Source organism: Penicillium samsonianum (genome assembly GCF_028829775.1).
Source record: "Penicillium samsonianum strain IBT 33392 chromosome Unknown utg000001l_segment0_segment0, whole genome shotgun sequence".
Lineage (NCBI taxonomy): Eukaryota > Fungi > Ascomycota > Eurotiomycetes > Eurotiales > Aspergillaceae > Penicillium > Penicillium samsonianum.
In genome coordinates, this window is record NW_026643259.1 from 2,468,170 (window position 1) to 2,494,937 (window position 26,768).

At 48.5% G+C, this 26,768-nt stretch overlaps 10 protein-coding genes across 10 annotated transcripts; 6 read left to right on the forward strand and 4 right to left on the reverse strand.

The window, feature by feature from the left end:
• Nucleotides 1–713: 713 nt before the first annotated feature.
• On the forward strand, nt 714–1,550 carry N7471_000955 (uncharacterized protein; the record flags this gene model as incomplete). Its single annotated transcript, XM_057273676.1, has 1 exon — nt 714–1,550. The coding sequence occupies one exon, from the start codon at nt 714–716 to the stop codon at nt 1,548–1,550; it is 837 nt and encodes a 278-aa protein (XP_057141855.1).
• A 3,031-nt stretch (nt 1,551–4,581) lies between these two features.
• N7471_000956 (uncharacterized protein) lies at nt 4,582–6,192 on the reverse strand (the record flags this gene model as incomplete). The annotated part of the gene is made up of 4 exons (XM_057273677.1): nt 4,582–4,657; nt 4,718–4,827; nt 4,886–5,689; nt 5,890–6,192. The coding sequence occupies 4 exons, from the start codon at nt 6,190–6,192 to the stop codon at nt 4,582–4,584; spliced, it is 1,293 nt and encodes a 430-aa protein (XP_057141856.1).
• Nucleotides 6,193–6,971: 779 nt separating this feature from the next.
• N7471_000957 (cytochrome P450) lies at nt 6,972–8,754 on the reverse strand (the record flags this gene model as incomplete). Its single annotated transcript, XM_057273678.1, has 5 exons — nt 6,972–7,085; nt 7,136–7,918; nt 7,975–8,093; nt 8,153–8,393; nt 8,446–8,754. 5 exons carry the CDS (start codon nt 8,752–8,754, stop codon nt 6,972–6,974), a joined length of 1,566 nt encoding a protein of 521 aa, XP_057141857.1.
• A 594-nt stretch (nt 8,755–9,348) lies between these two features.
• Nucleotides 9,349–10,914, reverse strand: N7471_000958 (glycosyltransferase family 69 protein; the record flags this gene model as incomplete). Its single annotated transcript, XM_057273679.1, has 1 exon — nt 9,349–10,914. The coding sequence occupies one exon, from the start codon at nt 10,912–10,914 to the stop codon at nt 9,349–9,351; it is 1,566 nt and encodes a 521-aa protein (XP_057141858.1).
• Nucleotides 10,915–11,478: 564 nt separating this feature from the next.
• On the forward strand, nt 11,479–12,072 carry N7471_000959 (uncharacterized protein; the record flags this gene model as incomplete). Its single annotated transcript, XM_057273680.1, has 1 exon — nt 11,479–12,072. One exon carries the CDS (start codon nt 11,479–11,481, stop codon nt 12,070–12,072), a length of 594 nt encoding a protein of 197 aa, XP_057141859.1.
• A 1,287-nt stretch (nt 12,073–13,359) lies between these two features.
• On the forward strand, nt 13,360–16,553 carry mirC (siderochrome-iron transporter MirC). Its single transcript, XM_057273681.1, has 5 exons — nt 13,360–14,394; nt 14,452–14,582; nt 14,645–15,379; nt 15,432–16,093; nt 16,144–16,553. Exons 1-5 carry the CDS (start codon nt 14,174–14,176, stop codon nt 16,231–16,233), a joined length of 1,839 nt encoding a protein of 612 aa, XP_057141860.1. The 5' UTR covers nt 13,360–14,173; the 3' UTR covers nt 16,234–16,553.
• A 1,874-nt stretch (nt 16,554–18,427) lies between these two features.
• Nucleotides 18,428–20,185, forward strand: cdc42 (Rho family GTPase CDC42). The gene is made up of 4 exons (XM_057273682.1): nt 18,428–18,505; nt 18,590–18,709; nt 18,808–19,186; nt 19,264–20,185. Exons 1-4 carry the CDS (start codon nt 18,486–18,488, stop codon nt 19,324–19,326), a joined length of 582 nt encoding a protein of 193 aa, XP_057141861.1. The 5' UTR covers nt 18,428–18,485; the 3' UTR covers nt 19,327–20,185.
• A 442-nt stretch (nt 20,186–20,627) lies between these two features.
• On the reverse strand, nt 20,628–22,022 carry N7471_000962 (agmatinase; the record flags this gene model as incomplete). Its single annotated transcript, XM_057273683.1, has 3 exons — nt 20,628–21,601; nt 21,695–21,821; nt 21,894–22,022. The coding sequence occupies 3 exons, from the start codon at nt 22,020–22,022 to the stop codon at nt 20,628–20,630; spliced, it is 1,230 nt and encodes a 409-aa protein (XP_057141862.1).
• Nucleotides 22,023–22,256: 234 nt separating this feature from the next.
• Nucleotides 22,257–24,274, forward strand: N7471_000963 (putative beta-ketoacyl synthase (Cem1); the record flags this gene model as incomplete). The annotated part of the gene is made up of 7 exons (XM_057273684.1): nt 22,257–22,308; nt 22,742–22,908; nt 22,986–23,093; nt 23,146–23,217; nt 23,275–23,628; nt 23,686–24,054; nt 24,113–24,274. 7 exons carry the CDS (start codon nt 22,257–22,259, stop codon nt 24,272–24,274), a joined length of 1,284 nt encoding a protein of 427 aa, XP_057141863.1.
• Nucleotides 24,275–24,707: 433 nt separating this feature from the next.
• N7471_000964 (deubiquitination module subunit SGF73) lies at nt 24,708–26,132 on the forward strand (the record flags this gene model as incomplete). Its single annotated transcript, XM_057273685.1, has 3 exons — nt 24,708–24,963; nt 25,019–25,657; nt 25,726–26,132. 3 exons carry the CDS (start codon nt 24,708–24,710, stop codon nt 26,130–26,132), a joined length of 1,302 nt encoding a protein of 433 aa, XP_057141864.1.
• Nucleotides 26,133–26,768: the final 636 nt, after the last annotated feature.

Sequence of the window (26,768 nt, forward strand, 5' to 3'; positions counted from 1 at the left end):
TTTCGCATACAAAGAAAAAGAAGGATTCGAAAAAAAAAGTTAAGGAATCGGAGTCGACCGAAGCCATTGCCACATCTTCAATATCAAATAAATCGAATAATAATAATAAAAACGGTACGGTCTCTCCACTATGTACACCACCGAACACGGAGTAACTGTCCGGTTCACCGGTCCATTTTAATTCCTTTTTCTTTTTTTAATTATTTTAATATTTTATATTATTTCGAAATGTGTCTCTCTGGGGGTGGAACTCTAGAAAAAAGTAGGACCCCTGTTAGAGGAGCTTTGTGTATCCGCGGTACACAGCTATACAGGGGGCCAAAGGCACACAACCAGACCCAGGCAGTCGGTACAGTGCACCCAACAGCGCTGTTAGTTTGAGAACTATTTTTCGATTTTCTGAACCCTTTTTTTTCTCCCTTCCTCATTTAAGACCGAGTTGTGCTCCAGGGTGGTCTTCTTTTCTTTTTCTAGAGTTCCGAGATCTATAAACCTTGCCCGTTACCCCAAGGATATATTATACTTCCTTACTTTCTGTACTTCACATCCGTCCATTGGCTCTTTGATATAGACCTCTATATCCCCACTTCTACTATCAGACCTGGTCTGAGCATTCTGGGGATATCCAAAGCTTGGTCTCTATAAATTCATTCTCAACGCCAAAACTCATACGTACTGGCGAAAAAAGAAAAAAAGAATCCATGATATCCAAAATGGCAACACACACAGAATCATACGCTACACTGCCATCAGCACGCCAAAGCAAAATGAAAATCGACGCCTTACTGAACCCAGGCGACGGTGACATCTCTCCACGCACCCAACACGCCTCAATCCCACCATCACACCGCCACAGCTACCACCACCAACCCTCACCAAGCTTCCCCCCAAGCCCAAACTACTGGTACAACCGAAACAACTACCACGACACCAGCCCAGGCGCACTATCCAACACAACCACAGCAACAACCCAGAGCAGCAGCACAAACGCAAGCCGCCACAGCGTAAACCCGCCACAATCCCACCAAATGTTCTTCACCTACCGGCCTTCACCAGCCAGCACAAACGCAAACCGCGCAAGCGCAAGCACAAACCATAGCTCGCTGTCCTCGCCCTCTTCGCCAGACCCCTACCATCCCCGCGAGCGCTACTCAAGCGTCTCAAGCTCATCTTCCACTAACGGCGACCGCCGTCGTCCCCCTCGTCCAAAGTACGAGGAAGAGGAAATGTACTTCATCTGGTACCACCGCGTCGATCTGTGTCAGGAGTGGAAGGAGGTCCGTGAGGCTTTCAATCGTCAGTTCCCGGACCGCCAGAGAAGAGGCTTCCAGGGTATCCAGTGCAAGTTTTACCGCTTCATTAAGGAGAAGAAGTGTCCGACCCTGCGGGAGCAGAGGCGGATGCGGGATGGCGAGTTCCTGAGGGAGGGGGCTTCGGCTGCGTTGGCTGGGGATCATGGGCCTGCGCCGAAGTTTGGCGTTAGGGAATATACTAATGTTTGGTATCCTTGGATGAAGAAGGAGGGGGATGTTGCGTTGCGACGGCTGTGATTTCTTTTTTTTTTTTTGGTGGGTTCGTTCTTGGGAGGTCAATTTGTCTACTGTCTTTGTTTTTGCGTGGGTCGGTCTTCGTCTTTATTTAAGATACCTCTGTTCAGCGTGGGAGGTCTGTTGTCTTTTGGATGTTCTCTCGTTACCCCAAGTCTTCCATCAGGGTTCCTGTCTTTTCTTCATTTCGTGTTCTCTTCCTACACTTTCCAAGCTCCAGGGCTTGTTTCTTGGTTATATAATATCTACAATATGTCGTGTGGAGCAATTCATACCGTGAGAGTCAACAGCGTTCAGATTTAGATCTAGATATTACTATAAAGAGTCGAGGTTGAATTTGAATCTATTAAAAAATCATTTCTTTCCAATTATTTTATCCGGTATCCGGTATGACGAATCACACTTAATCTCTGCATATCTAAGATTACCCTCTCTGCATTATTGTTAAACAGCATCCCCAGACAGTAACCCTTGCTTTTGTTGACTTACGCATTCCAAATCCCGAGCAACGCACATGGTCCTTCCTCACCTTATTCGAAATTCGGCTGCGTTCCGGCCTCGTCTAGCCTCTCAGTCTAGGAAAGATAGCCGGAATAACCGTTGGATTTGATCCCCTGCGAGTATGCAAGCATATGTCTTGTACATGTATATGCAGCCCAACAATCATAGCCATTGTGTTATTTCCATACACTAGAACAAAAAACTATTACTCACGTTGCCGGACTCCGTACAGCCCACTAAGGAACTTAGCCGGCCAGACTATGCTAAGAAAAGAATTTATCCACAGCCCGACCAATCCCTCAGATCCGTCGATCGTGGGGTCCTCCTAATCCTTCACGCCAAGGCGAATGCCATATTTCGTCTAAGTAGTCCATATCCGTACTAAGTCCGGAGTACTACTCCGTAGGAAGATCTCGGATCTGCGGATTATCTAATGCGATTCTGATATTTCTGCTGCTTCATCAGGGGCTTTTTTTATTGTTTTTGAGACCTCTTCTTATCCCCCTTCCTCCTATGCTATATCCATTGTCTTGGGATCACTATACAAGAATGGCGGAGCAAAATACCTTTATGGATTAGTATTTCCCACTAGAGCTTCCCAAGACCGGGGCGTTGGGCATGTTAGGGGCCAAGGCTGAAGGATCGCATTGTTGGCCCATGGTACTTCCGTGCAATATATGTCTTGGGGGCCAATTGCAGTGGTTTCAACCGGGTAATCAGTGGTCTCTTTTCGAGAAAATGGTAATTTGTTGGTTAATCAATATATAGATACGTCCAAGGGGGATTAAACCTACAATACGCAGTATACGATGGACATATATGTACTCAATATTTAGTATTCTAGATGACGAGTCCCAGGCAATAACAGACACAAGACAAAAGAAATTGACATGTCGCCCTTCGGCATTTGCTTTCTTTGCTTTTGTTTTTATCAATTGTTTCCTTTTTGATCTTATCTACATATGTACCTATTGTCAATCCCAGTTCGGTGAGAGCATGAAATAGAGATCGTCCAAAACAAAAGAAAACATGAATGTAAATGGGGCCAATCCTGTCAATTCCTAGCGCGTCGGAGTTCGGGAATTCACCCGCGGGCTCTGCTCCATCGTGATTTTTTTTGCTTTTCTCTGACAGAAAGATAAATTCCGATCCGATGTCTCAGCCTCATTGTTTCTAGAGGGCATTGTTGGATTGTGTGCGTTATTTCGGGCTGTGGGGCTAGAAACGCAATAAGGGGGCCGATATCCAAGTTAAGTGTGTTGAGTATGTTGTAAATGCGCCCATATGAAATACAAAATAAGTATGGAGTCTGTGACAGAAGGATCTGCGAATTGCCGAGGCTTTGATATTTAGAGCATACTAGTATGTTGTAGTACGGTGATATAGCAGCCTAAGGTGTCTCGTTTCCAAGGGGGGCATTTTAGGCGTGAATATACTTTGGGGGCTGTTGTATGTTTTGTATAATACGATCTAGTTGTATCAAGAGAATTGCGAATTTATGGATATTTCACATTCTATTGCGAGTCTACAACACTCGGTGTACGATATAGGTAACATGAAGTGTAGAACAACAGAGACTGGGCTCTGCAATATAGAAGTGGCACAGCCTATTGTGTCACAGTGCTGCGACACAGGAACCAATCTTTATTCCAAGACGACTCTGCACTCGAAAGTCGAACGGAGTAATACTGCATATGGGGCAAGTTGCATGCATGTATGTTTCCAAGGTTGGACTGGCTTGGACTGGCATTTTAGTCCTGCAAAGTGGTGCATATTTTATATTGTACGGAGTACTCCGTATACTGTTGTATATTGTACTAATATACTAATACCAATTCATCAAAAAAAAATTAAAATTTAGACAACTCAAAGCTATCCACATCAGTTCAACATCCCCGACGCTACAGTTGGCACTAAATTCCCAAAACTCCACAATAAGCTCCAATTGACCACTGTCACTCTTCCGCCCTGTCGAATCCCATCAGCACTAACATGTAAAAGGCAAGAGGGGCATTGCAAATGCCGATATAGTTCGTGATTAATTTAATTTAAATCGGCCAATTAGACAGGGCTGATTATTATGTATACGATCCTCGTAATTATGTTTCTTCTAGATGGTGTATGTTTGTCGAGACGGCATTGAGGTTGTGCGAGGATAAGCGTGTAGGGATCTGGCTTGTACGGGTAAGGTTGTGTGTGTGTGTCGGGCATTGTTATGGTTGACCTGCAGGTCTATGTTGGATTTCTCCTACGACTGTAGCAGCTGCTATACACCGTACATGGGGCTTCTATAATCCGTGGTGGCTCATGTGTTCATACGGGGTTCCCAATTGAAAGTTGACTTGTGTTTTCATTGATTGGGCTACTCTAGATGGAATCACGTCCTAACAGGAGGAAGAAACATCAACTAAAAGACCCATCGAAAAAGAATTTGAAGATCTGAATCCAGAGGTGTCCGCTTTTAGCTCCCATATCTCTTTCACTATCATCAAATCAAATAGCCATGGTTGCTATCGACGCGGCTGTGGCCCAACTAGTCCACGCCAAGAATTCCAGTGAACATCAGGTTGGGTTCATCCACAAAATGGAATCCCTGAGCAAGAGCGCATCTGGTGGAATAACTAGTCAGTAAAGAAATCGTGTGGGGAAAATGTAAACCGGTAACATACGGGTCAACTTCAAAGCTGGCAATGCAGTCGTACGCTCCCTCCTTGATGCTTTGCAAGAAGTCCCAACCGTCATGGATATCATGGAAGAAGACGTGGACATCAACACCAGACTAGGAAAGACAAGTTAGTAGGAACTCAAAACATAGAACTACTGGCGTGCAAACTTACCTCAGCTTGCTTGATCAGGATGCGGTCGAAGCTCTTCGTACCCCAGACAGGGTCAGCGGCAATACCCAAGATGTTTTCGTTGTCGCTAGTCTTGAAGCCAGGGGAAAGACCAGAGAGGCAAATGACACGGGAAGCACCCTCTTCGACACGCTTAGAAAGCTCGGCATTGTCCTGCAGGCCCTCTTCGGGAATAGCGACAGAAATAGTGACGTCGTCATCACCATCCTTCAGCTTGATCCCCTCAGAGTGGTTTTCATAGTATTTGACACAGTCGTCTTGCTCAACAAACTGCACCATGACTTCGCCGTTCTCACTCCAGGCACGTTCGATAGCACCACCGTAAACAAGCTGCAGGACGCTGGGGATGGTTGCCCACTCGGGAAGATTTCCGAAAACGATCCGACGAGGAGGTCCAGCAGGCACAATCTTAGATGCCATCTGCTTCTGCAAGTGGAGCAAACGGACTTGCTTCATAAAGTCAGCGGGGGCAGTAAGACCTCGGGGCTTCTTGGGAGAGCCAGCGGACTCCTCATCCCCAATGGACTCAGCCTTTTGAGATGCCTTGGAACCAGCAGTAGAGCCGTTGTCTGCATCCTTGTTTTCGGCACCAGCTTTAGTGAGAGTTGCATTCTTGTGTCCAGCAGGCTCGGCAGCAGTAGGAACAAACGGCTTAGCACGTGGATCAATACTGAAATTCTTCTGAGCGGTGGGGGTACCCGAAGCAGTGGTGTGAGAAGCGGCAGTCTTCTGAGCGGCGTCGGGGGCACGCAAGGTAGTGGTGCGAGAAGCGGCCACTTTCTTGTCCTATGAAGATCAGTGTGAGACAGGAGTAATGAAGAGAGATGAGTGTTATTCTCGAGAGTGACGCGACTTGAAGGGACTCGTGAACAAAAAAGAAACAAGAATAGAGAATAGAAGCGAGTCAAAGAAAGAAGAAGGTGAACATGTGGTGGGAAGAGTCAAGCTGTGGATAGAGTGTGAATGAGGGGAAGGGTGTGACATACCTTTTCAAGCTCCATAGCCTTCTCAATGTTCTTGGAGGCATCATGGAGCTTGAGCTCATTCATCTCCAGCTTGGTGAAGCGACGAGCGTTCAGACGGGCTGACACTGTCTGCACACCAGCAAGACGGTCCGCACGAGCCTTGTTACGGACGGCAGTAGGAGCATGGGCACTCTCCTCCAGGCTTATCATGTTGGCGTTCCTAATGACGTCGTAAATAACCTGAGTCGTAATGTGAAAATCCGCCTGTTGTTGGAGAGTAAGCGGAGCCAGCCCGTTAGGTCCGATGACTTTAACGTTCTCCATGATGGAACAGAAAGGGTGATGAAGATGGGGAGAGGAAAAGGAAAAGAAGAAGAAGAAGAAGAAGAAGAAGAAGAAGAAGAAGAAAGAGAAAACAAAACAATTTATCTGACAGGGACGTGGGACGCGCGCAGAACGTGTTGGGAGGGTTGTTCAACTTGGGAAGGCACGATTGACTGGGTGGCTCCTTCCTTTTGAGAACTCAATTGTCAATGGGAAGGAGCATCCCTCTTTATGTATACATGCTTCACACTAATAATGTCGTTTGATAGATATTCATGACTTCTGCCTTGTTCGTTCCTACAAGAAGACCAAATCCGAAGATCCAGACAAGGCAGGACATCAAGATAGAATGACCTAGAGTCATTCCTATAAGGCACATATTATACATATCACTTGTAACTGGTTCGGTTAGAACAGGTATCTATAAGACATGCCAACGTTCTCAGGATGTCTCACAAAGAAATCTCCCAGTGGACAAACAGTGTTCTTTATGCTTTTTATTGCTCTTGTAGAGACTGCTTGCTTTTATCAACCTGTCTCATTGTGGTTTAGGCAATATATTGTCCATTAGCTACTACGCGGATATTGGTCAAAGCACTAGAAGAAAGGCTGTGATACCTTTTGAGCATCGTCTTCTTCGCTCTTCTTCTACTGGTAGCTTCAGCTATTCTAGCCTCAGGTAACTAGTATCTGCAATATAAAATCTACTGGATTTAGATGTAAACAGAGAGTGTATTACCCCTTCGAGTTCTTCCTCCCGAGGTTGCCACTGTCCAACTTTATGACCCTGCTATCGCCTCGCTGTTATGTCTCAATCTCACATCCATATTCTTTTGCCTCACAAACCACGCATTAACAGTCTCCCATTCTGCACTAGGATCATTGAGTTCAATCTGAAGGGCCCTGGTTAGAGTCAAATCTCATTTTGGAACCATGTTCTCACCTTGTATCTTAGAAGTAGCGATGGAATCAGCTTATAAATCTCAAGCAGACTGATATTCTTGCCAATGCAAGTCCTCGGTCCAGCTCCGAATGTAAATGTCGCACGAAGCATCTTCTGCTTTCTGTCCTGGAAATTGCTCTCAGACTCAGTATCCATCTTGAGCCACCGTTCCGGAACAAATGACTCCACATCCTCCCCAAAGACCCGGTGACGATGTATTATCCACGGATTAGCACCGACTATCGTACCAGCCGGTAAAAATGGGCCACCATCAGGAAGCTGAAGTCCCTCAGCGGGCACGACCCGCTCAAGCATCAATCCCACGGCTGGGTGAAGACGTAGTGCTTCTTTAATCACTGCATCGAGGTAGGGGAGTTGCTCTTGGCTTTGCTTCCACGAGACAGGCAAAGAGATCCGATTTTCTTCCAAGGCGATGGTGAGCTCTTCGTACAGTTTCATACTTGTCCGCGGGTTCTTAAGGGTGTAATAAAGTATTGCTCGGAGAGAAATCGCCGTTGTGTCGGATCCAGCATTCATATTGCTGATAGTATATGAGAAGACTTGGTTATCGTCCACAATAGTCGGGTGCTCATTTTTTGCTTCCAAAAACCGATCGAGAAAGTCCTTGTGTGTGCTGGCCACTGGTGACATGCTTTTTTGGTTCAATCGTTCGTCTAGTCTTGCGCGAGCAAAGCGAGCCACAGCTCCGGTCGAACCCCCTCCGAAAAAGCTCCTGAGAGGGTTCTTGATGAAAAGGTAGTCAAGCCATGGCATCTGCCCAACCTATCACTCAATATAATTAGCTTTCATGTCAATTATCTGATGCGTCGCAAGCCAACCTTTCCGGCATAGTCCAGCATATGCTCCAATGCGACGATGATTCCGTCGATATCATTCCCTTTCTCGAGGAACCCGAGCGGCTTACTGAATGTCAATTCTCCAATGACATCAAATGCATCTTTTCCAGCTACGTTAGCTCCTGCTCTCATGTCTCACGAGAAGAAATAGAGTACTTACAGTATTGTAGCCAAGCAGCAATATCGCAGACCTTTGCTTCAGCTGCAAATTCATCCAATTTCCCAAACAAAGTATAGATAGTCTTATCGACAAAAGGCTCGAATTCAGTTAGAGTACTCATTGAATAAGCTGATGAGACAGGCCTTTTAATAGCAGCATGGAAAACTTCATCGGTTGTAGTAAATAGTGTAGGTGTCGGTCTGCCTTTGGCAAGCTGCTGCTGAACAGAATAGAAATGTGTCTTGGGGAACGTTAGTGGAAAGATCAATCAGTCTCTTGTAATCTGAATCCACCTTTTGATATCCCTTATTGATGCCATATATAGTTTTCAAGGCATCCAAATTCCGCACACTGACCACGTTGGGTCCTAGTCGAATATAGTCCCCGTGTTTTTGGTGGAGGTTATGAAGCGTCACTTCTGCACGACCATTGGCAACATCGATGAGCCTCCAAAGGTTCGTTATCTTCGCCAGTAATGGTCCAGGGATTGACGCTACTCCTGGTTTGAGATAATTGTGCGTGAAGTGAAATATAGCAAGGGTGACAAAGATGGCTGGTAGATGTGACCAGGCTGAGATCAATGCTTCTGAGATGATGGCCATGGTGAGTCCACAAGTATTGTCTCCTGATGTGCTAGTTAGTATATATAGTCACTAGGCATATTATTTATATACCTTCGATCTGAGGAAATGCGGGGAAATGGGAGAATTCCGCTCTTATAGCTACCCGCGGAACGGGCCTCGCCTGTATGCTTCATTCCGATGTTGGCACATTGTGATACTTCTTTCGCCAATAGAAACGGCGTAGTGGTCGCACAGTGTTCTGCTGACCTCTCTCTGCCTCAGCCTTTTGTTCCTCTTTCGTTCACCGGTTTCTTGTGGCCATGTAAGTTGGCATTGCGGTTGAGCAGCAGTCGAACAACGCCGTGATGCCCTCCATGGGCTGCCAACGCTAAAGGCGACGGGTCTCCTGGACGGAAATTTAATCCCGGTCCCGGGTGCTTTACTTTGATACACCAGGGCATAGTCTTAGGCGGAGTAAGAGGTGTAAACATTGGGATATTATTCATTTATTTAATGCTTCTAAAGATCTCTTCCACAAAACTATCAATACACCGAAGACACCACCAAAAAATAAGCAAATCTATATAACAAGAATGGGTAGAATGGGTATCTGATTCCAGAATATTAAAGCTTCTACGATGGGACAGGAATACCCTCGAATCCTTTCTGCCCGGGCTTACGGTTTTCAACAATAACCTGAAGGCCACGACGACCACAATAGCCATCATTGCCCGCAACCCGATCAACGGCCTGGAAAGAGCCGCCACCCTCCTTCGCAGCATCCGTAACCCACACAGTCTCCTTCACAATTTGACCGGGGACTTCGGCGCGACGGGGATTGTGCCAAGGAAGACCGACAAGGTGATTGCCAAGGTTGTGGAGGAATGAGTACAGCCCCTCGAAGCGGCGGGTGATTCCCAGCCAAGAGAGTGTGCGGTGGTCATAAGCGGTCCGCACGAACGGGTTCATGTAGATGCCCGTATCGGTGATCTCGTCGATGTTGGTTGGCGGGTCTTGGATGTCTGCGTGGATGAGGCAGCATTCAGACGCCTCCCAGAAGAGATCGTGTCCGGAGCGGAAGCGTGCTGGGTTGGGGGTTGTGGGCGGCGAGCCGGCTTGGAAGTATCTGGCATCAAATGCCACCATTCCGCCCCAGCAGCTGCGCACTCGCACTGCGTCTTTGCCGGCCAGCACATCGCTTCGGCTCTCGCCTTTTCCGGATGATGTGAACCATGGGTAGAAGGGGAGTCCCATGCTGTAACCTTCAAGATCGCGGGTGGCGTATGTATCGTAGAATTTGATGGGGTTGTCGAAGTCTACGGCGCAGGCAGCGCGGTATTGGGCAACGCCGTCTTCGTTGGCGTTTGTTGAGAATAAGAGCTGGGGGACCTCGACAGGGTGGAAGAGGATGTCATTAAGATAGAGTAACTTATCGAATTTCATCTCCGGGTGGTCGGTCAATGGTTGTAATGCTCGGTTCCGAACCTGGGCCAGATATTCGATGCGCTTGATTCGCTTTGATCCACCGGGAATGGTCACAGTCGGTATGGTTTTCGGGTCCAGGTGCTTTTCAGACACAATTGATTTCTGGCACTGCACTTGCTCGTCTAACGCGCGCAATGCGCGCTCTCCCTCCTCACCGCTGTCATTCTCGTAGATACTCAGGAACACATTGTCAGGTCCAAGCAGATCAATCAACTCCAGGAGTTGTGTTCCCCATTGCCCCTGAGCAAGCTTGCCATCACTATCATACAGACTTGCTGCAATAAAGACCTTCTCCTGGTGGGGATTGCCTCGTCCGGGATAGGAGCTCTCGAGTATTGTTTTGTGGAGTGTAGAGTAATGCGCGGGTAGATGGGTATATGACGGGAAGAGTAGCGAGGTGAAAAGCGCGAGGGTGAAAACGATTCCGGCGACGACGTGGAGGTAGCAACAGCGGCGAATACAGAAACGTCGAGAACAGCTCGGTCGTGGTGTACCTGCGAGGGCCGGTCTGGAAGGGTTGTTCAGGCGGCGATAACCCGCTGACGCCGAAGAGATGATCCGGGATAGCCAGGGCAGTTTGCGTTTGCCAAATTTGGATGAAGAAGGGACTTGGGCTTCAAAATCGGCCTCATCAAGATTGAACGTCCCCTGCGAGTCAACTGAGGATCGTGAGGCAAGCTCCCATTCATCGGGATGCAGTAGTCGTGCAGTCATATTGGATCGTGTCGCCAAATGGGTAAACACCCTTGGGACTATCTTCAACTGCAAATTGATCCAATAAGGTGGCTCGTTGCGGCCATTATTGATGATAGTGAAAAAGCAACCTGTTTGGTTATTTTCCCCATGGAGAACTTACATCATCAATACGATCACGTGGTGTCAGACAATCATGTACAACGAGCTCAAATGTTTCTGGGGTTCAATGAATATGACTGTAGATAGCGAAATAAAACATTGAACAAAAACTTAAATGGAGAACCTCTGTATCTATTTCATCATTTGGGTAACCCCAGCGGAAAACAAATGCGCAATATGATTTTCCGATGCAAGTTCCGGTATGTAGTGACGTAGCTGTAGTCGGGGGACCCATGGACTACCTGTTCTATTCGCGCCCGGATGAAATCATTTATCTTTCCACTCACACTCTGTGTTCACTCACCTTGAAATCTTCAATCTTCCACTTAAACCACCCATTTGTCCAAATATCTGCGGCGTGGTGACTGAACATACTTCATCTGTGTCATTATACCACTGTTTCCCCGCATTCCACAGCCCACCATGGCGCAATCGCAATTCAAATTCGCCAATTCAGATGCCAAAGTGCCAGGCAACGGTACTCCTCCCCCAGAGTTTACCATCAAAGCACCGGCTTCCACAGATATATGGGCCAAGCCGCCCTCCACCATTCGCTTCTCAGCTCCGATCTTGTACAAGTCTGTGCCGCTGAAGTCATTCAAGCGGGTCCGCGTCGCCTTCAATGCCCTTTGGGAGAAGAACTATGACCAGGGCGGCGTGATTCTCGTCCTGAATACCGCCGATGGCGGCCAGAAATGGGTGAAGAGCGGCATTGAACTTACCCACGGCCGACCCCACCTGAGCGTCGTCGCCAAAGACAACTGGGCAGACTGGAGCTTGCGTCCAGTGCCCTCGGGCGGTGGTGCGGCAACTCTTGAGCTGGTTAAGGAAAAGGACAATAGTCTGTGGATCTATCTTGTTGAGGGTTTGCAGAAGTCCCCTATCCGGGAGATCACTTGGGTCTTTGACGAGGAGAATGTGAAGGATTTCTGGGTTGGTGTCTATGCTGCTCGGCCATCAAGTGAGGGCAAGGAGTTGCCTGTCAATTTCGGTCATTTGGTTATAGACCAGGAATAGATCGTCGGGATGTTGTTAATTAGATCCCCCAATAAGGGGATGGCGATGGTCACTGGGAAGAACCGACATTATATATGACAAATAGGATAATTGGAATGAAGCAAAGCAAGACTACTTTTGACCATACGTTGCAATGGAGCACAGCAGAACATTCATGATCTATACTGGTAGAAATAAGGATGCCGGCTTGCTGCAGACATACCACGGCTCCACAGAGTTCCAGGTCAACCTGTGCATATGCCAAAGATGACTGACATGGCGCAGATTGGACGATGTGCGGATAGATTCCAGTCCAGTCGATAAAATCGGTCTCTTCCCAGATTTATAGTCCGATTTTTGTCATAGCGGATGATTAACCATGCTAGCCACTCGCGGTTACTAGGTGCATCAACGGAGTGATTAATGCTAATTTGAACACATAACGACAAATATTAGGCTCTACAAGTAGTACATTGTGCACATTAAATTATTAGATTACCCGATTATCAGGTGGGACTTGAGTACTCTGTTGGGTGTCTATATTGTACTCCTAGACCTCTAGCTATAATGTGGATTAGATAGCCTTCGGGTCTTCTTTCTGTTCATGTTCTCGTTATTAATGCAATGCTATCCTATATCTGTACACTACCCCGTTAGAGATCGTAGGCCTACACCTTCCCGGTTGGAGTTATCTGATCCTACTATACCTAGTGTGGTGTAATCCCGACAATCGGGTGTCCATATGCGCTGCACAAGCCTTATTTCGGATGCCGAGGTCACACCAGTCGCGTGTGGATATGACACAAGTGGAGTGAAGTAAGTTAGAGATTGCTTCCATGTCTTCCATCCCTTTTCCAAATTTACTTTCCACTATAAATTATATCAATTATCGTACATTAAATGTAGAAGGGAAAATGACATAGCCCCAGGTCAAGTGACCGGCTCCGTCATTCCGGCAGTGACATGATGGTTCCCTAGATCGGAGTTAGACGGGGTAGCAATGCATGTTGCTGCCAGATAGTGGAGAACATTTCCAATATATTATGTAGTTATGAAGTTCCGTCTTCGCTAATAATGAATGAAAGAACTACCTTCGAAACAAATAAGGCATAGAAACAAAGATCAAAAGGAAAATCAAACTTTCATCTTATCTGATGATGTGAACCAGGGAAGAAATGACTTGGCAGTACCACAGTGTCAGCCCATGCCACCAAGTGACAGGTGTATTCCGCGGGTACCCCTCCAATCCTCAAAAGGGTCGTGCCCGAAACTCCACCTTTTTTTTTAATTTTCCTCTTACACATGCATCTTTACCTTTTAGGAAAATACACTGGGAAACACCTGGGGCATTTCAACATCCCAGAATGATGACTGGACTATTGTGACACTGTTTCTTATCTATCTTGGTGCAGCATCCTGGAATGCTAGCGATGAGCTGAGATCGGACCTCAGCCTCTCTCACCTCACCTCTCTGCCACCGCAGACCCCATCAACGTGCATAAGTGCGACCGATGATCGGGCTTGGTGTCAGTTTGCGCAGCAAAACCAAGACTTGCAGTCCTAAGCTCTACAAGTCCTGCTTCCCCTTACATTTGGGCGTCTCTCTCCGAAGCACGGCGGATCTACCCATCCGCCAATCTGCCCCATAGCTGCCTACTGGATCCTCTAACTTACAATAGCCCTTCATGGGCCAACCCCCGAGGCAAGCGCGCTTCCACGACTTTTTACATATCGCGCCCCATATTTATTTTCTTCTTGTCCTGTCCTAATCCGGTCTCCGATTCGCTGTTGACATCTCGTGTTGTCGTTTCTTTTCCCCCGTGGATCTGACTGGTTCGGGCATCTGGCTGAAGACCGAAAGTACTTACTTATTAGAGCGGGCTTTCATCCCTTTTATGTGATACACCTGCCGCTGCTTACGTCTCATGTCGCATGAACTATTTTTTTTTGATGATCTGCTTCCCGCTTAATTGCCGCTTCTAAGGTCGCCGTCTTTTGTATATGGTTTCTACCAATCCCAGACCGAACTCTCTTGCCGGTTATTCTTATATGGATGCTGTCTATTAGAGAATACTTCCGTTGAACGCATTCGATCTTCTGTTAACGGTGCGTCGGTCACGAGATGCCATTTCTTGATCCACGCTCAGGACCGTCCTACGGCACTATCGAACACGAAAACGCCAGAATGGAGGATGAACGGGATCAACTGTTGCAGGAAGACTACGAGATCGAGGGCCAGTCTACTGGACTGTCTACACCGGATGAAATGCAGGAGGGAGTCCAAAAGATTGAAGCCATCAATCTGACTTGGACAACTACGTCTTTAATGGTGGCCTACGTCAGGTTCGTGTGGCTTGCAGTTCCGTGCTTTTGCTGAACCCCTGCTGACTTAGCGCGAAGTATATTCCTCATGGCATTCTGCACGTCGCTAGAAGGTCAGACTGTGATGTCGCTGTCTGCATATGCGACAAGTGCATTCAGTAAACATTCGTTGATCTCGACCGTCCTCGTTATCCAAAATGTGGTCAATGGTGAGAGTTCACTATCCCGCTTCGAAGCAATGAGCGGCTGCTAATCGTTAATCGATCTCTAGCTGTCATCAAACCCCCTATGGCTAAGATCGCCGACGTATTTGGTCGCTTCGAAGCTTTCTGTTTAAGCATCCTTATCTACATGCTGGGATACATCCAAATGGCCGGCTCTACCAACGTCCAGACCTACGCCTCTGCCCAAATCTTCTACTCCGCCGGCTCGACGGGCTTGCAGATCCTCCAACAAGTTTTCATCGCCGACAGCAGTGACTTGCTGAATCGTGCCTTCCTCGCCCTCCTCCCCCAATTCCCATTCTTGGCTACGGTCTGGCTCGGGCCGACCATTGCAGGCGCGGTGCTGCGCACTAGCTCATGGCGATGGGGTTATGGAATGTGGGCTATTATCTTGCCTGCATCCTTCCTGCCACTCGCTCTTACGTTGCTCTTCAACCAACGCAAGGCCCAGAGATTGAATTTGATCAAAAAGCGGACCAGAAGACGGATGAACTTGGTCAGCGTCATGCGTCGGACCTGGTACGATCTGGACGTGGGCGGACTGGCCCTTTTGTCCGCTGCCGTCACATTAATTTTGGTGCCTTTGACTCTTGCGGCCACCGCAAAGAACGGGTGGAAGAATGTCAGTATTTTGGTCATGATTGCGCTTGGTGTTGTTTGCCTGTGCCTGCTACCGTTCTGGGAGTCTTCACGAAAATTGGCTCCCAAGCCCCTGCTCTCTCTACACCTCCTCAAGCAGAGGACTGCTCTTGCGGGCTGTGCATTGGCGTTCTGGTATTTCAGTACGTTGATTATTCTCTCGAAATTCGAGGTGTTGTTGCTAACCTTACCTAGTGGCCTTCTACTTTTCCGTTCAGCCTTATCTTTATTCCTACCTGCAGGTTGTACAAGGGTACGACGTTGCCACTGCCGGGCGTGTCACCCAGACCTTTTCTTTCACCTCAACCATTGCTGCATTCAGTGTATCAATTCTTATCAAGTATACCCGACGATACCGCATCTACATTACCATCGGGTGTGTTGTGTACATGACCGGCCTAGCCCTGATGCTCTTGTACCGAGGAGAAGGAGCCTCGCACTTCCAAGTCCTCGGTACACAAATCATAGTCGGCATCGGTGGCGGTCTGGTTAACGTGCCCGTCCAGCTAGGCGTCCAAGCATCCGCCAGCCACCAGGAAGTTGCAGCAGCCACTGCGATGTTCCTGACTTCCATGGAGATGGGCGGTGCAGTTGGCGCCGCTATCTCAGGAGCCGTTTGGTCCTCGGCCATCCCACACAAGCTTCTCCGTTACCTCCCAGAGGAAAGCAAGGACCAAGCTGCTGAAATCTTCGGCAAGCTGACCACCGCTCTGTCCTACCCAATGGGATCTCCAACTCGCATTGCTATCAACCGTGCATACCAAGAGACCATGAACAGGCTGTTGACGCTGGCTGTCATCGCTACCCTCCCCCTCATTCCGTTGAGTCTTCTCATGGTCAACTACAAACTTGACAAGGTAAGTTGCCAAACAATGCTTTTTGATGATCTCCTCTGACTTGATTCTAGATGGGCTACGGTAGCCCCGAACCCCGGAGCGACCCGGCTCCAGTTGAGGCAGAGCCCAGCTCGGATGACAGACACACCAAACGAACCTAAACCCCAGCATTACTGTGTGAATTCACCGCACACGACGATTACGATCTTACGACCTGAAGCTTTCTGTGGGGCTTTTTCATGGCTTAATCTTTCTACTGCATCTGGATACAAACCAGCAAGCGGCGTTTAGGGCTGTTTGAGCAAAGTGTAACAGATCCCCGATATATTCTGTTCATCCGGACTGGAGATGAGCCAGTCCATCATATGCATTCGGCGTTACTACTTACTCATGTATTCATGTGATTAGAGGTATCTATCTTTCCAAGACTGTAACAGTTCAATAGACCTGGATAGGAATCAATCCCAAAAGATTACCCAAGCGGTAGAGAAAGACTTGCCCTGCTACACTACACTGCACTGCCCGAACACATCACAATAATTTATATCGTCAACAAAGATAATGAACCCATGTCGCCTCCAGGCCATAACCCATAACCTGGTCAAGCATAGTCCGTACACTCCAAAACACTCCGGCGGTTTCCCCCAACAGCAAACTTCCACCAAAACCAAGCGATTATTCCGATCCGGCCGGCTTGCCGTCCCAGACCCCTCGGGCTGTAATATGTTTCTCTCCTGCAGTTACGGCCTAGTGGGTTTCATCTCTCTGCAACGGTCAGAAATAAAGTCAATTCCCCCAGTTTTGCACACTATACAAAGTACTTTACATCGGCCTACACCAGAATCAAATATACTTGCCTAGTCCAGCCCAAACTTCACGCATCGTGGCCTTATATGTATCCACTGCTATCCGTCAATGCGGGAATGATTTGGATTCGACTTCATTTCAAATCTCGAAAGCCTAGCTAGACCTGTAAAGATTGAACCAGCTCTATTCTTTTCTTTTCTTTTCTTTTCTTTTCCTCTTCTCTCCCCAGCCCATCCCCCAGCCCTTATTCAGCTCGTATACCACACCCTTGCGGGCCCAGGTGTCATAAGCACCACGTCTATCCACGTATATTACCCGTGCATGTACCTGCATATATGCATGCATGCATACCAGAAACCGCGACGGGGGGCTTGAGGATACACGCGATACGAATTTGATCTGCCCGGCACCCCTGGCATGTGCATGTGCTTACTGTGAATGCTATACTCCGTACTGTCCGGAGGTATTCCGTATGGAGGACGCATGCTGCAATATACGGATGTCATGTCAGCCGTCAGCTGTCAGCCATCCATCATTAGCTACGTATGTATCCATAGACATACTTGGTTAGTAATGTGAGTCACGCACTTGGGCAATGACCTCAGCCAACCCAGTGAAGGCGATAGTTGTGGAGAGACTGGATCTGGATCGTGCCAAGCTGGGACGGGAACAAGCCACTTACGGGGGATGGAGTAGGTAAGAATTAGAGTATGCTGGATTGGATTCGACTGTATACGGAGTACTATGTATGAATTGTATTTTATTCTATCCATCTAGGTCCTTGGATCTCTCGTAAAACGACGGGTTGCAAAAGGGGAGATTTAGGGCCGAGGGGGAGACGGCAGACCGGGAACCCGTGAATGGTGAAACGGGATTGAAATTGGGGATCTTTTTTTATTAACTTTGCTTTTTTTTTTCTTTTCTTGGTTTCTTTTGTGTCACGGGAAAAAGGTGAAAGAAAAAGAGTTGACTCGAAGGAAAAAGGGGGTAAGGGTAAATACTCCGGAGGAACCTCTCATTTTGTTCCTCGAGGGTGGTTTATAAGACCGGGCTTATCTTAGGAGACTTCCAAGGCTATACTTGGTATTATTAGGGTTAGTTATAGGTGTTTAGTACTTACGTAGATATGTTGGGTTCTATTTAAGCTGTGGTCCCCCTAGAAGCCTCAAATTCGAGTCTAGAGAATAGAAAATAATGGATCACAGCGCTTAGCCGACAGCGGCTGGCCGTTGATATTTATAGTATTTATAGGAGTCGAGGGGGAGATGAGGGAGATGAGATACTGGTACCGTTCTCTTGGCACAGTAATGAATGACACAGGAAATATCATATTAATCCATGGATATTAGATCATATAAAATTGTACTCCGTAGAAATATAAAAGATCCATATTTTATATCTAAAATATCCCCCTAATACTTTAATAAATACCATAGGCTGTTAATCAAGCGAGAGCTGTACAGACCGTGTATCGAGACTAGCACCGTGTCTAGACTCCATACTCTGCGGGTTGCCCCATTCAATCCAGACCACAGCTTCTTCCTCCCTTTTTGTCTTCCACACTCTTCTCCCCTAACACTCTTACATCAATACTCATTAATTCAAAATGGTCGTCGCTACCATCAAGTACGCTATTCCATTTCGCTTCACTATCCCCTCCTTGCCGAGGCGAAAAACCCCCCCAAGATCTCATGGCTAACCCCAACCCAGATGTGTCGTGGTGGGGGACGGTGCAGTAGGAAAGACCTGTCTGCTCATCTCATACACAACGAACAAGTTCCCTTCGGAATATGTCCCCACCGTCTTTGACAACTACGCCGTGACCGTGATGTAAGTCATCCTTCGAACCCCCTCTTTCATGAAAAAAAATATTATACGTCAGTCCAGCCTCAAAGAAACACTTCTAACCGATCGCTCTCCAAATTCAGGATCGGCGATGAGCCCTACACCCTTGGACTGTTCGATACCGCCGGCCAAGAGGATTACGACCGCCTGCGCCCGCTCTCTTACCCGCAGACTGACGTGTTCTTGGTCTGCTTCTCCGTCACCTCACCCGCCTCATTCGAGAACGTCCGCGAAAAGTGGTTCCCGGAAGTCCACCATCACTGCCCCGGTGTTCCCTGCCTGATCGTCGGCACCCAGACCGATTTGCGCGACGACGCCGGTGTCCGGGATAAGCTCGCCCGCCAGAAGATGTCCCCCATCCGCAAGGAAGACGGTGACCGGATGGCTAAGGAACTTGGCGCTGTTAAATACGTGGAGTGTTCCGCCCTGACACAGTATAAGCTGAAGGATGTCTTTGACGAGGTACACCGATTCTTCCATTTTTTGCTGCCCGATATCTCCACACCGCCACTGACCCCCGTTTCTTTTCTACTTTCTAGGCTATTGTTGCGGCACTCGAGCCCGCGCCCAAGAAGAAGTCAAGGGGCTGCCGCTTGCTGTGAACTTACCCCTCACGGATTTATCGCAACGGGTTGGTCCGAGTGCGACGGATAATGTTGCACTTCGGTTGATGCCTGGTTGACGCGCGCCTCGAAGCAGCTACGATGGAATGAACCTGTTTATTTCTCTTTTTCTACTCTTTTCACGTTCTATTGGGCGGCAAATATTTCTGGCTCGTCTGGTTTGGTTTTTCTGGGATATCCAAATTCAGCGACAAAAAAAAAGGGGGGGGAGTGTGGTCTTGTATTATGGCTAGCGATGCTATCTGAAGCGTTCCATATCTACGTTTTCCAGTTGAAAATGGCTTCTGTGCTTTTTCTTGATCTCCTTTTCTCTTATTTTGTCTCTGTTCGCATATCCCGGTTCGAGATCTAGCCTCTCTAATTTGCCGTGTCTTTTTTGGCTCTCTATCTCTGCTTCTTTTCTTCTTGCTTCGCCTGGCTGCGTCTATCTGTCGTCTTCAACGACCTGGTCTCGAGTTACTGTTGGTACTCGTCTCTTCTCGCCTTTCACTTCCCCCGATCCTCTACCCTCATTCCTCCTCTTTACGAACTACAGCGACAGCAATTTTGACCTTCTTCTCCCCTTTTGTCGCGTCGGCTACACTCCCACATCCTACATATCACCCTCTCCGCACCCGGCGCTTGCACCTCTTCGATCGTCTCTCTCGGCGTTGGACGTCAGGGCATCGTCTTTTGGCTGCATGGTTTCCGTCACTGTTGTCCCATATCCCCAGTCTTTTTTCTCCTTGACGTGCTATTTATGTACCCCCAGCTTTGCGACCAACCCCCCGGGCTATGAATTTGAGCTTGCTGTACCCTTCTCTTGCAGATCCGGCTTCTTCTCTGCGTCTTTTTTTTTGCCTCTGTGATTTCGCCGTTTATTCCAATCTGATCTACTATCGCCATTACTCTCTATGCGCGTGCTCTTGATACAAGCATCTCCTTTCATGTTCTTTCTGCGTTCTCTTGCAGTCTTTCGAGTTATGTCTCACTGAAGAGCAACGTTATTTCTGGGTCTTAGAAAGTCGCAGACTCCCATTCAACCAGTTCTACGAAGATTTTTGGGCGTAAAGTGTATATCCGCTACTCAGCTTGTAGCATTTTGATATTTTATTTCCAAGATTACCTCCCGAGGTCCGAGTCACTGATATCATAGGCTAAATGAGCTCACATAGGCTCTACGGTGCCATGACATCACTCCAGTTTATATCTAGATAGGAAACAAGAGATCATTCAAGAAAGTATGTCATTCATTCTTCACTTCGTTCCACATGCATCTCGTAGATCTAAAATGTCCAAACTCAAAGCTCATCCTTACCCTCCTTCTTCTCCTGAGCTCCCTCCTGCTCCATCCACCCATACCACCCACCAAGCTCCTCATCAACACCAGACTTAACAAGACTAGTAATAATCTCAAAAGCAACCTGCGCCGCCGCAAGAGCAGTAGTCTCCCCCTTATTATCATAAGCCGGCGAAACCTCCACAATATCCGCGCCGACAATATTCAACTTCTCCAACCCACGCAGAATCCGAATAAACTCCCGCGTAGTCCAACCACCAGGCTCAGGCGTCCCCGTCCCCGGCGCCGTCGACGGATCCAAAACATCAATATCAACAGAAAGATAAACAGGCTGCTCAGGATCAATCCCGGTACGAGCAAGAATCGTCTCAACAACACCCATGGGCCCAAGCTCATCAATATCATCCGCATGAATCCGAATAAATCCCTGCTCAGGCCCGGGATTCGTATAATCCCCCGCATCAACACCAGTAAGCCGAGTCCGCAGTCCCGCATGTGCAGACGTAGAATTACAAATCAGTCCCTCCCGACTAGCCTTGTGGAAAAACGACCCGTGGTTAAACTGCGTCTGCTCGGACTGCCAGTACGCGCTGTACCGAACAGGATTCCATGTATCGAGATGGGCATCGAAGTGAACGACTGTGATCGGCTTCTGGTAGATCTGGTACAGAGCCCGCAGCGCGGGCAGCGCAACACTGTGGTCTCCACCAAGCGTTACGAGCTTGGGGTGCTTGGCGCCGATCCCGTTCGCCTTCGGTGCCTTGTTCACGATCCGGCGGGACCCTAGCTCAAGGAACGCTTCGTACATCTGCCGCTCGGCGAGCCCGTTGTCGAACGGTGTGATAGGGATGTCACCGCAGTCGGTGATCTTAGCCCACGATTGGTATGGGTTCAGTCCCGCGCGTGTGTTGTAGCTTGTTGCGGCCATTTGGCGCGCGCTCGCGGCGCGGATTGCGCGTGGGCCGAAGCGGGCTCCTGCGGGGTTTTGTTAGTATTGCGTTTCATGGGTTTGGTTTGTATGCTGTGTCGGTAGTGGGTGATGGGAATTGGGAAGGGTTGCTTTCGTACCTGGTCGGTAGCTGACAGCTGTATCAAATGGCGCGCCGATAATGGCAATGTCGTAGTGCTCATCGGGCTCGATAAGACACTTGACCGGCTTCAGGTGGGCGAAGCTGGCAATGCCGGAGAAGGACCACTGGATAGTTACATATTAGGAATTGTTCGGGCCTCATTTCTTGGATATTGTAGTATCATAGTGTCATCATACCTCCTGATCCCACTTCTTGAGTAATTCCGCTCGCTCATGTTCGGGCACTACCTCGCCGTTATCGTGGTGCGCGCAGGAGGCCGCGGAACCGGCCAAAGCCAGTGTAAGGAAGGTTTTCCAAGCAGGCATGGCTGGAGTAATTGGGATGAAGTAAAAGGGAAGTTGGAAATGAGGATATTTATTTCTCTACATGTCTCTGTCTCGTTAAGTTTCCTGAAGCAGCAGTGTTGTAAAGGGAAAGACGAACAGATAGGGTTGTCCCGATCGTGCAGACTTTCCCTTCTTGGCTTTGGCCCGCTTTTCCGTTTTCTTTCTTTTGACAACTACCTCCGATAGCTTTGATACAAGGATATCGACGATGCAATGCGACGAGTTGTTGTAACTGGTCTTGGGGCGGTGACACCGCTTGGTGTAGGTGAGTTACTTCCTTTTTTTGGTTGTTTTTGTTGTTCTGTTGGCATTGATAGCTCCAAGGTCGTCCTTGGAGATCACCTTGGCATGTTATCGATGCATGCAATTACGCTATTCCGCAATTCCCCAATTCCGTCTGTCAGCAAGGCAATCCCCTGCGAGCACACTCTACCCATCTCTGATTATCCGGGGGCTCATACGTGATATCCGATATCCCCGGAATCTGGGCTTTTGAGCTCCCTCTACATTCCCCACTTCCCACTCCGGAAAGGGAAGGTTGTGACAACCAATGACGGAGGGCATACGGACCAGTGCGGGACACCTTGAGATAGGAGACAATACCCGCTATTTACGTACTGGGTTTTACTATACGTCTTTGATCGTACTTTGGTGTTTGGAATATGTGAATGCGTGACTAACACCGTGCTTGGCTACAGGAATTCGGCGTACATGGAAACGCTTGCTAGATGGCCATTGCGGCGTTGTTAATGTGAAAGATCGCGATGAGCGCTATGCTGAGCAGCCCTGTCAGGTTGCTGCTGTTGTGCCACAGGGCAGTCGTGAGAATGGGGGGTGGACTGCCTCGGAATGGTTGGATCGGGGTGTAAGTTTTTTCCCCCAACTACCCTCACATTGTGATGCGTGTTTTATTTGCAATGCTGACACTTTGGGGATGGATAGGAAGAGCGGAAGATGGCCAAGTTTGCGCAGTATGCCATGGTAGCGGCGGAAGAGGCGCTTCAAGACGCAGATTGGAAGCCCGAGCCTTTTGAGCAGAGGGAGGCGACGGTATGTGTGGGAATATGCCCTAGTTTGACGGCTATACTAACCATTTTTATAGGGAGTCTGCCTGGGATCAGGCATTGGAAACTTTGATGAAATCTACAACACGGTTGTTGCCTACGAAAAGGGGGTGAGGTTCTTCTATCGTACGTGATATAGGGAAGCCTATAATTAACTTGTTGCACAGGGCTACAAGAAGATCAATCCGCTGTTCGTGCCGAAGCTGCTGATCAACCTTGGCGCTGGGCATATTTCCATGAAGTACGGCTTCATGGGCCCGACCCATTCTGCAACAACGGCCTGCACGACTGGTGCCCATTCCATTGGTGATGCAGCTCGATTTATTGCCTGCGGTGATGCCGATGTCATGGTCGCTGGTGGTGCCGAGTCCTGTATCCATCCTTTGGCCATTGGCGGTTTTGCGCGTGCAAGAAGTCTAGCGACGGGATTCAACGACACTCCAGAGAAGGCGTCACGCCCGTTCGATGCCGACCGTGCAGGCTTTGTGGTTGGCGAAGGCGCAGCTGTAATGGTTCTTGAGGTTAGTGTTTTGCCTCTTATCTACACACTACAACCTGATACTGATGTCTGAATATAGGAGCTAGAGCATGCTCTCGCAAGAGGGGCGCGGATCTATGCAGAACTCAGAGGATATGGCTGCTCTAGCGACGCATACCACATGACATCGCCCAAGGTAAATGGGGAAGGCGCGTTTATGGCTATGAAAAAGGCGCTTAAGCAAGCCCAGTTACGCCCTGCTGCGGTTGACTATATCAATGCACATGCAACTTCGACCATTGTCGGCGATGCTGCTGAGAATGCTGCTATCAAGGCGCTTCTGCTTGGCCCTGATGGCAAAGATAAGGCTGCTGATGTGAACGTTAGCAGCACAAAGGGTGCCCTCGGTCATCTGCTTGGAGGTGCCGGTGCTATAGAAGCTTTGTTCAGTGTACTTGCAATCCATGAGGTGAGTTGCTGCTGTGCACTGGAAATATTGTGCCAGGGTTTGTGCTAACAAGGAACAGAATACTATGCCACCTACTATCAATCTCGACCGCTTGGCTGATGGGTTTAATTGCAACTATGCGCCGAAAGTTCCCCAGTCACGACAGATTGATGTTGCCTTGACAAACAGCTTTGGCTTTGGCGGCACAAACAGTGCCCTTTGCTTTTCAAATTATTCATGATCCTTTTTTTCTAACATGTACACGATATTGTATTATAATTTTTGTTTAGACTACAACTAATTATGCGCTTTTTAGAGCCTGAAGCTTGGCAGGTACTGATTTGCCTAGAAAGAATCGATGCCTGATTGATCTGATTGACTAACAATGTACTATATTAAGAGATTGGTTGAAAGAACATCAATACCTCCACTCATTAGCCATTCTCAACAATAAACTGAAAATGTTGCGCTCAAAGCACAATAGAGGCAAAAATGCCTATTCAATAGATCAATATATGGCACGTGACTGATCCTAATGCGGAGCCCCAACCCGACCTTGACTCCTCCGGAGACTGAACTCATTCCTTGATAACCACCCCCCACGCCATTTCAAAGGCTTTCCGAGTGACAAGAAAGCGTTCTGTCTCTCGGTACTCTATCAGTTTGCGCTCACCATGGCGAACAATGGTGGCCCCGGTCAAGGTACGCAATACCTGGTTCCTGTCAAAAGCGCAAAACACCTGGGATACTTTGACATCAAGCTCGGCGCATCTAAAATCTATGATTGGTCTGAGCTAACTCTATGTTTGTTGACAGGACGGGGAAGTCTGGTTGATGCGTCCGGGTACAGCTTCACGGACAAGGATACCAAACCCGGCAAGATCAAGGTTAAGAAGACGTCCAAAGCGTCCACCAAGAAGAAGGCAGATGGTACAGCTCCCCAGACATGTTTCCACGGGCATTGATGATACTAACAAACACATAGAGGCCAAAGATGGTCCCATCGATACCTCACCTACCGCCTCTCCCCTCCCCATCCTCGACAGCAAAGTCGTCGCCGTGTTCCCGACCGGCAAGCCGCGCGAAGATGACCTCCTCGAAACTGTAATCTGCAAGCATTGCAAGCGGCCCACTCTCAAGCAAACTGCAGCGGATCATGTCCGCGGCTGCTTGAAGGCCAAGCAGGAGAAGGCGCGCAAGAAGAAGGAAGCCCGCGACGCGGCCAATCGCCTGAAGGCCGGCGACGATAGAGACGATGACGGGCCCGACAAAGCCGACGGAGACAATCCCAACATGGGCCAGAAGAGTGCCAAGAAGAGCGCTACCAAGGGCACTGAGGACGGCAACAAGAAGGGCAAGAAGCGCAAGGCCGATGAGGACGATGGCAAGGAGTCAAAGAAAAAGAAGAAGAAGGACGAGCTCAAGCAAAAGACCGCCAAGCCGAAGGGCCCTGTCGATGTCGAGAAACAGTGTGGTGTTACTCTTCCCAACGGCGCGCAGTGCGCTCGTTCCTTGACCTGCAAGAGCCATTCAATGGGTGCCAAGCGCTCGGTTCCTGGCCGGACACTGCCGTATGATATGCTTCTCCAGCAGTATCAGAAGAAGAACCAGGCTCGCCAGCAGAGTAAGTCTACTATTATTTTGTTCGTGCTCACTATAGATCACGAGATGACTAACCCGTTCCAACTACAGAGGCTGCTATCGATGCCAACGCTCCTTTGCAGGAAGATATCGAGAACACCGGTCCTATTGATTCAGACGAAGAAAGAGACGCCGTCATGGCCGCCATTGCCCGTTCTGCGCCCCAGCCTCTTGTTCGCCACCCCATCATCACCACCAAGTCGAAGTACCGATACGTCCGTATCAAGGAGCAGATGTCGCATGCCATGGGAGTTCGGAACGGCGGTGGACTTTTCTCCAACGACGATAGCCAACCCCTTTTCGGTGGCATTCTTTTCTCGACTGTCGCAGCCGATTTGGACTCAAGCTCGTCTGTTGACGCCAATGGAGAGGCTGATGTCTCCGCTGGTGGAATGGATCTAGGCAAGAGATCCGCTGTTCCAGGTAACCGCACAACTCCGGTCACTGCTGGCTCTTGATTGGCAATGTCAGTCGACTCCGCATATCATGCGATGATTTATGACGACTCTTTTCGTTTGCGGTTGGGTTTGAGCTTTTACTGCCTGTACTGGATACTGGATGCTGGCGTTCATCGGTGCAGGAGGACTATTGACCATCGCACCATTCTTCTTCGATTTCTTCGCATCTTTTTCGTTCTTCGATTTCCCTGGATAGGCCATGGGTACAGGCTGGTTCTGTCTGCTTTGAAAGGTGACGATATGATACCCCGGCTGGCGTGATATGTACATTTGAAGTTTCGAAAGTGGTTGCAATTGAATACTTTCTACCTTATTGAGTTCTGTTTGATATACCTGTAAGCATATATACCATCTGTAGTCGTGTAGGACACTCCAATGAATGCGCTTCGCAGGATCACCTAGCTCTATAGCCCAGGCAGTGAAGCTATTCAGATTACGTGATCCATGCCTGAGGCATCAGAATCTTTCAGCTCGTTCCGTTCGCCGATCATGCATTGTCTTTGAAACCTGGCAGCATGAGCAAAGCGAGCCATATTAGTATGACCCTTGGGTGATCCTCTTTATTCATTCTCTTCAAAGCCACCTGCAGCTGAAAAGCGTCTGGTTTATATTGTCGCGATTGCGGGCGAGCGCCCT

Bases quoted from the DNA above. Each gene is read 5' to 3' on its own strand.
- cdc42 (XM_057273682.1), top strand. From the start codon at position 18,486: ATGGTCGTCGCTACCATCAA. The intron at 18,506-18,589 runs GTACGCTATTCC...ACCCCAACCCAG, and splicing joins ATGGTCGTCGCTACCATCAA to ATGTGTCGTGGTGGGGGACG. The intron at 18,710-18,807 runs GTAAGTCATCCT...CTCCAAATTCAG, and splicing joins AACTACGCCGTGACCGTGAT to GATCGGCGATGAGCCCTACA.
- mirC (XM_057273681.1), top strand. From the start codon at position 14,174: ATGCCATTTCTTGATCCACGCTCAGGACCGTCCTACGGCACTATCGAA. The intron at 15,380-15,431 runs GTACGTTGATTA...AACCTTACCTAG, and splicing joins ATTGGCGTTCTGGTATTTCA to TGGCCTTCTACTTTTCCGTT. The intron at 16,094-16,143 runs GTAAGTTGCCAA...ACTTGATTCTAG, and splicing joins TCAACTACAAACTTGACAAG to ATGGGCTACGGTAGCCCCGA.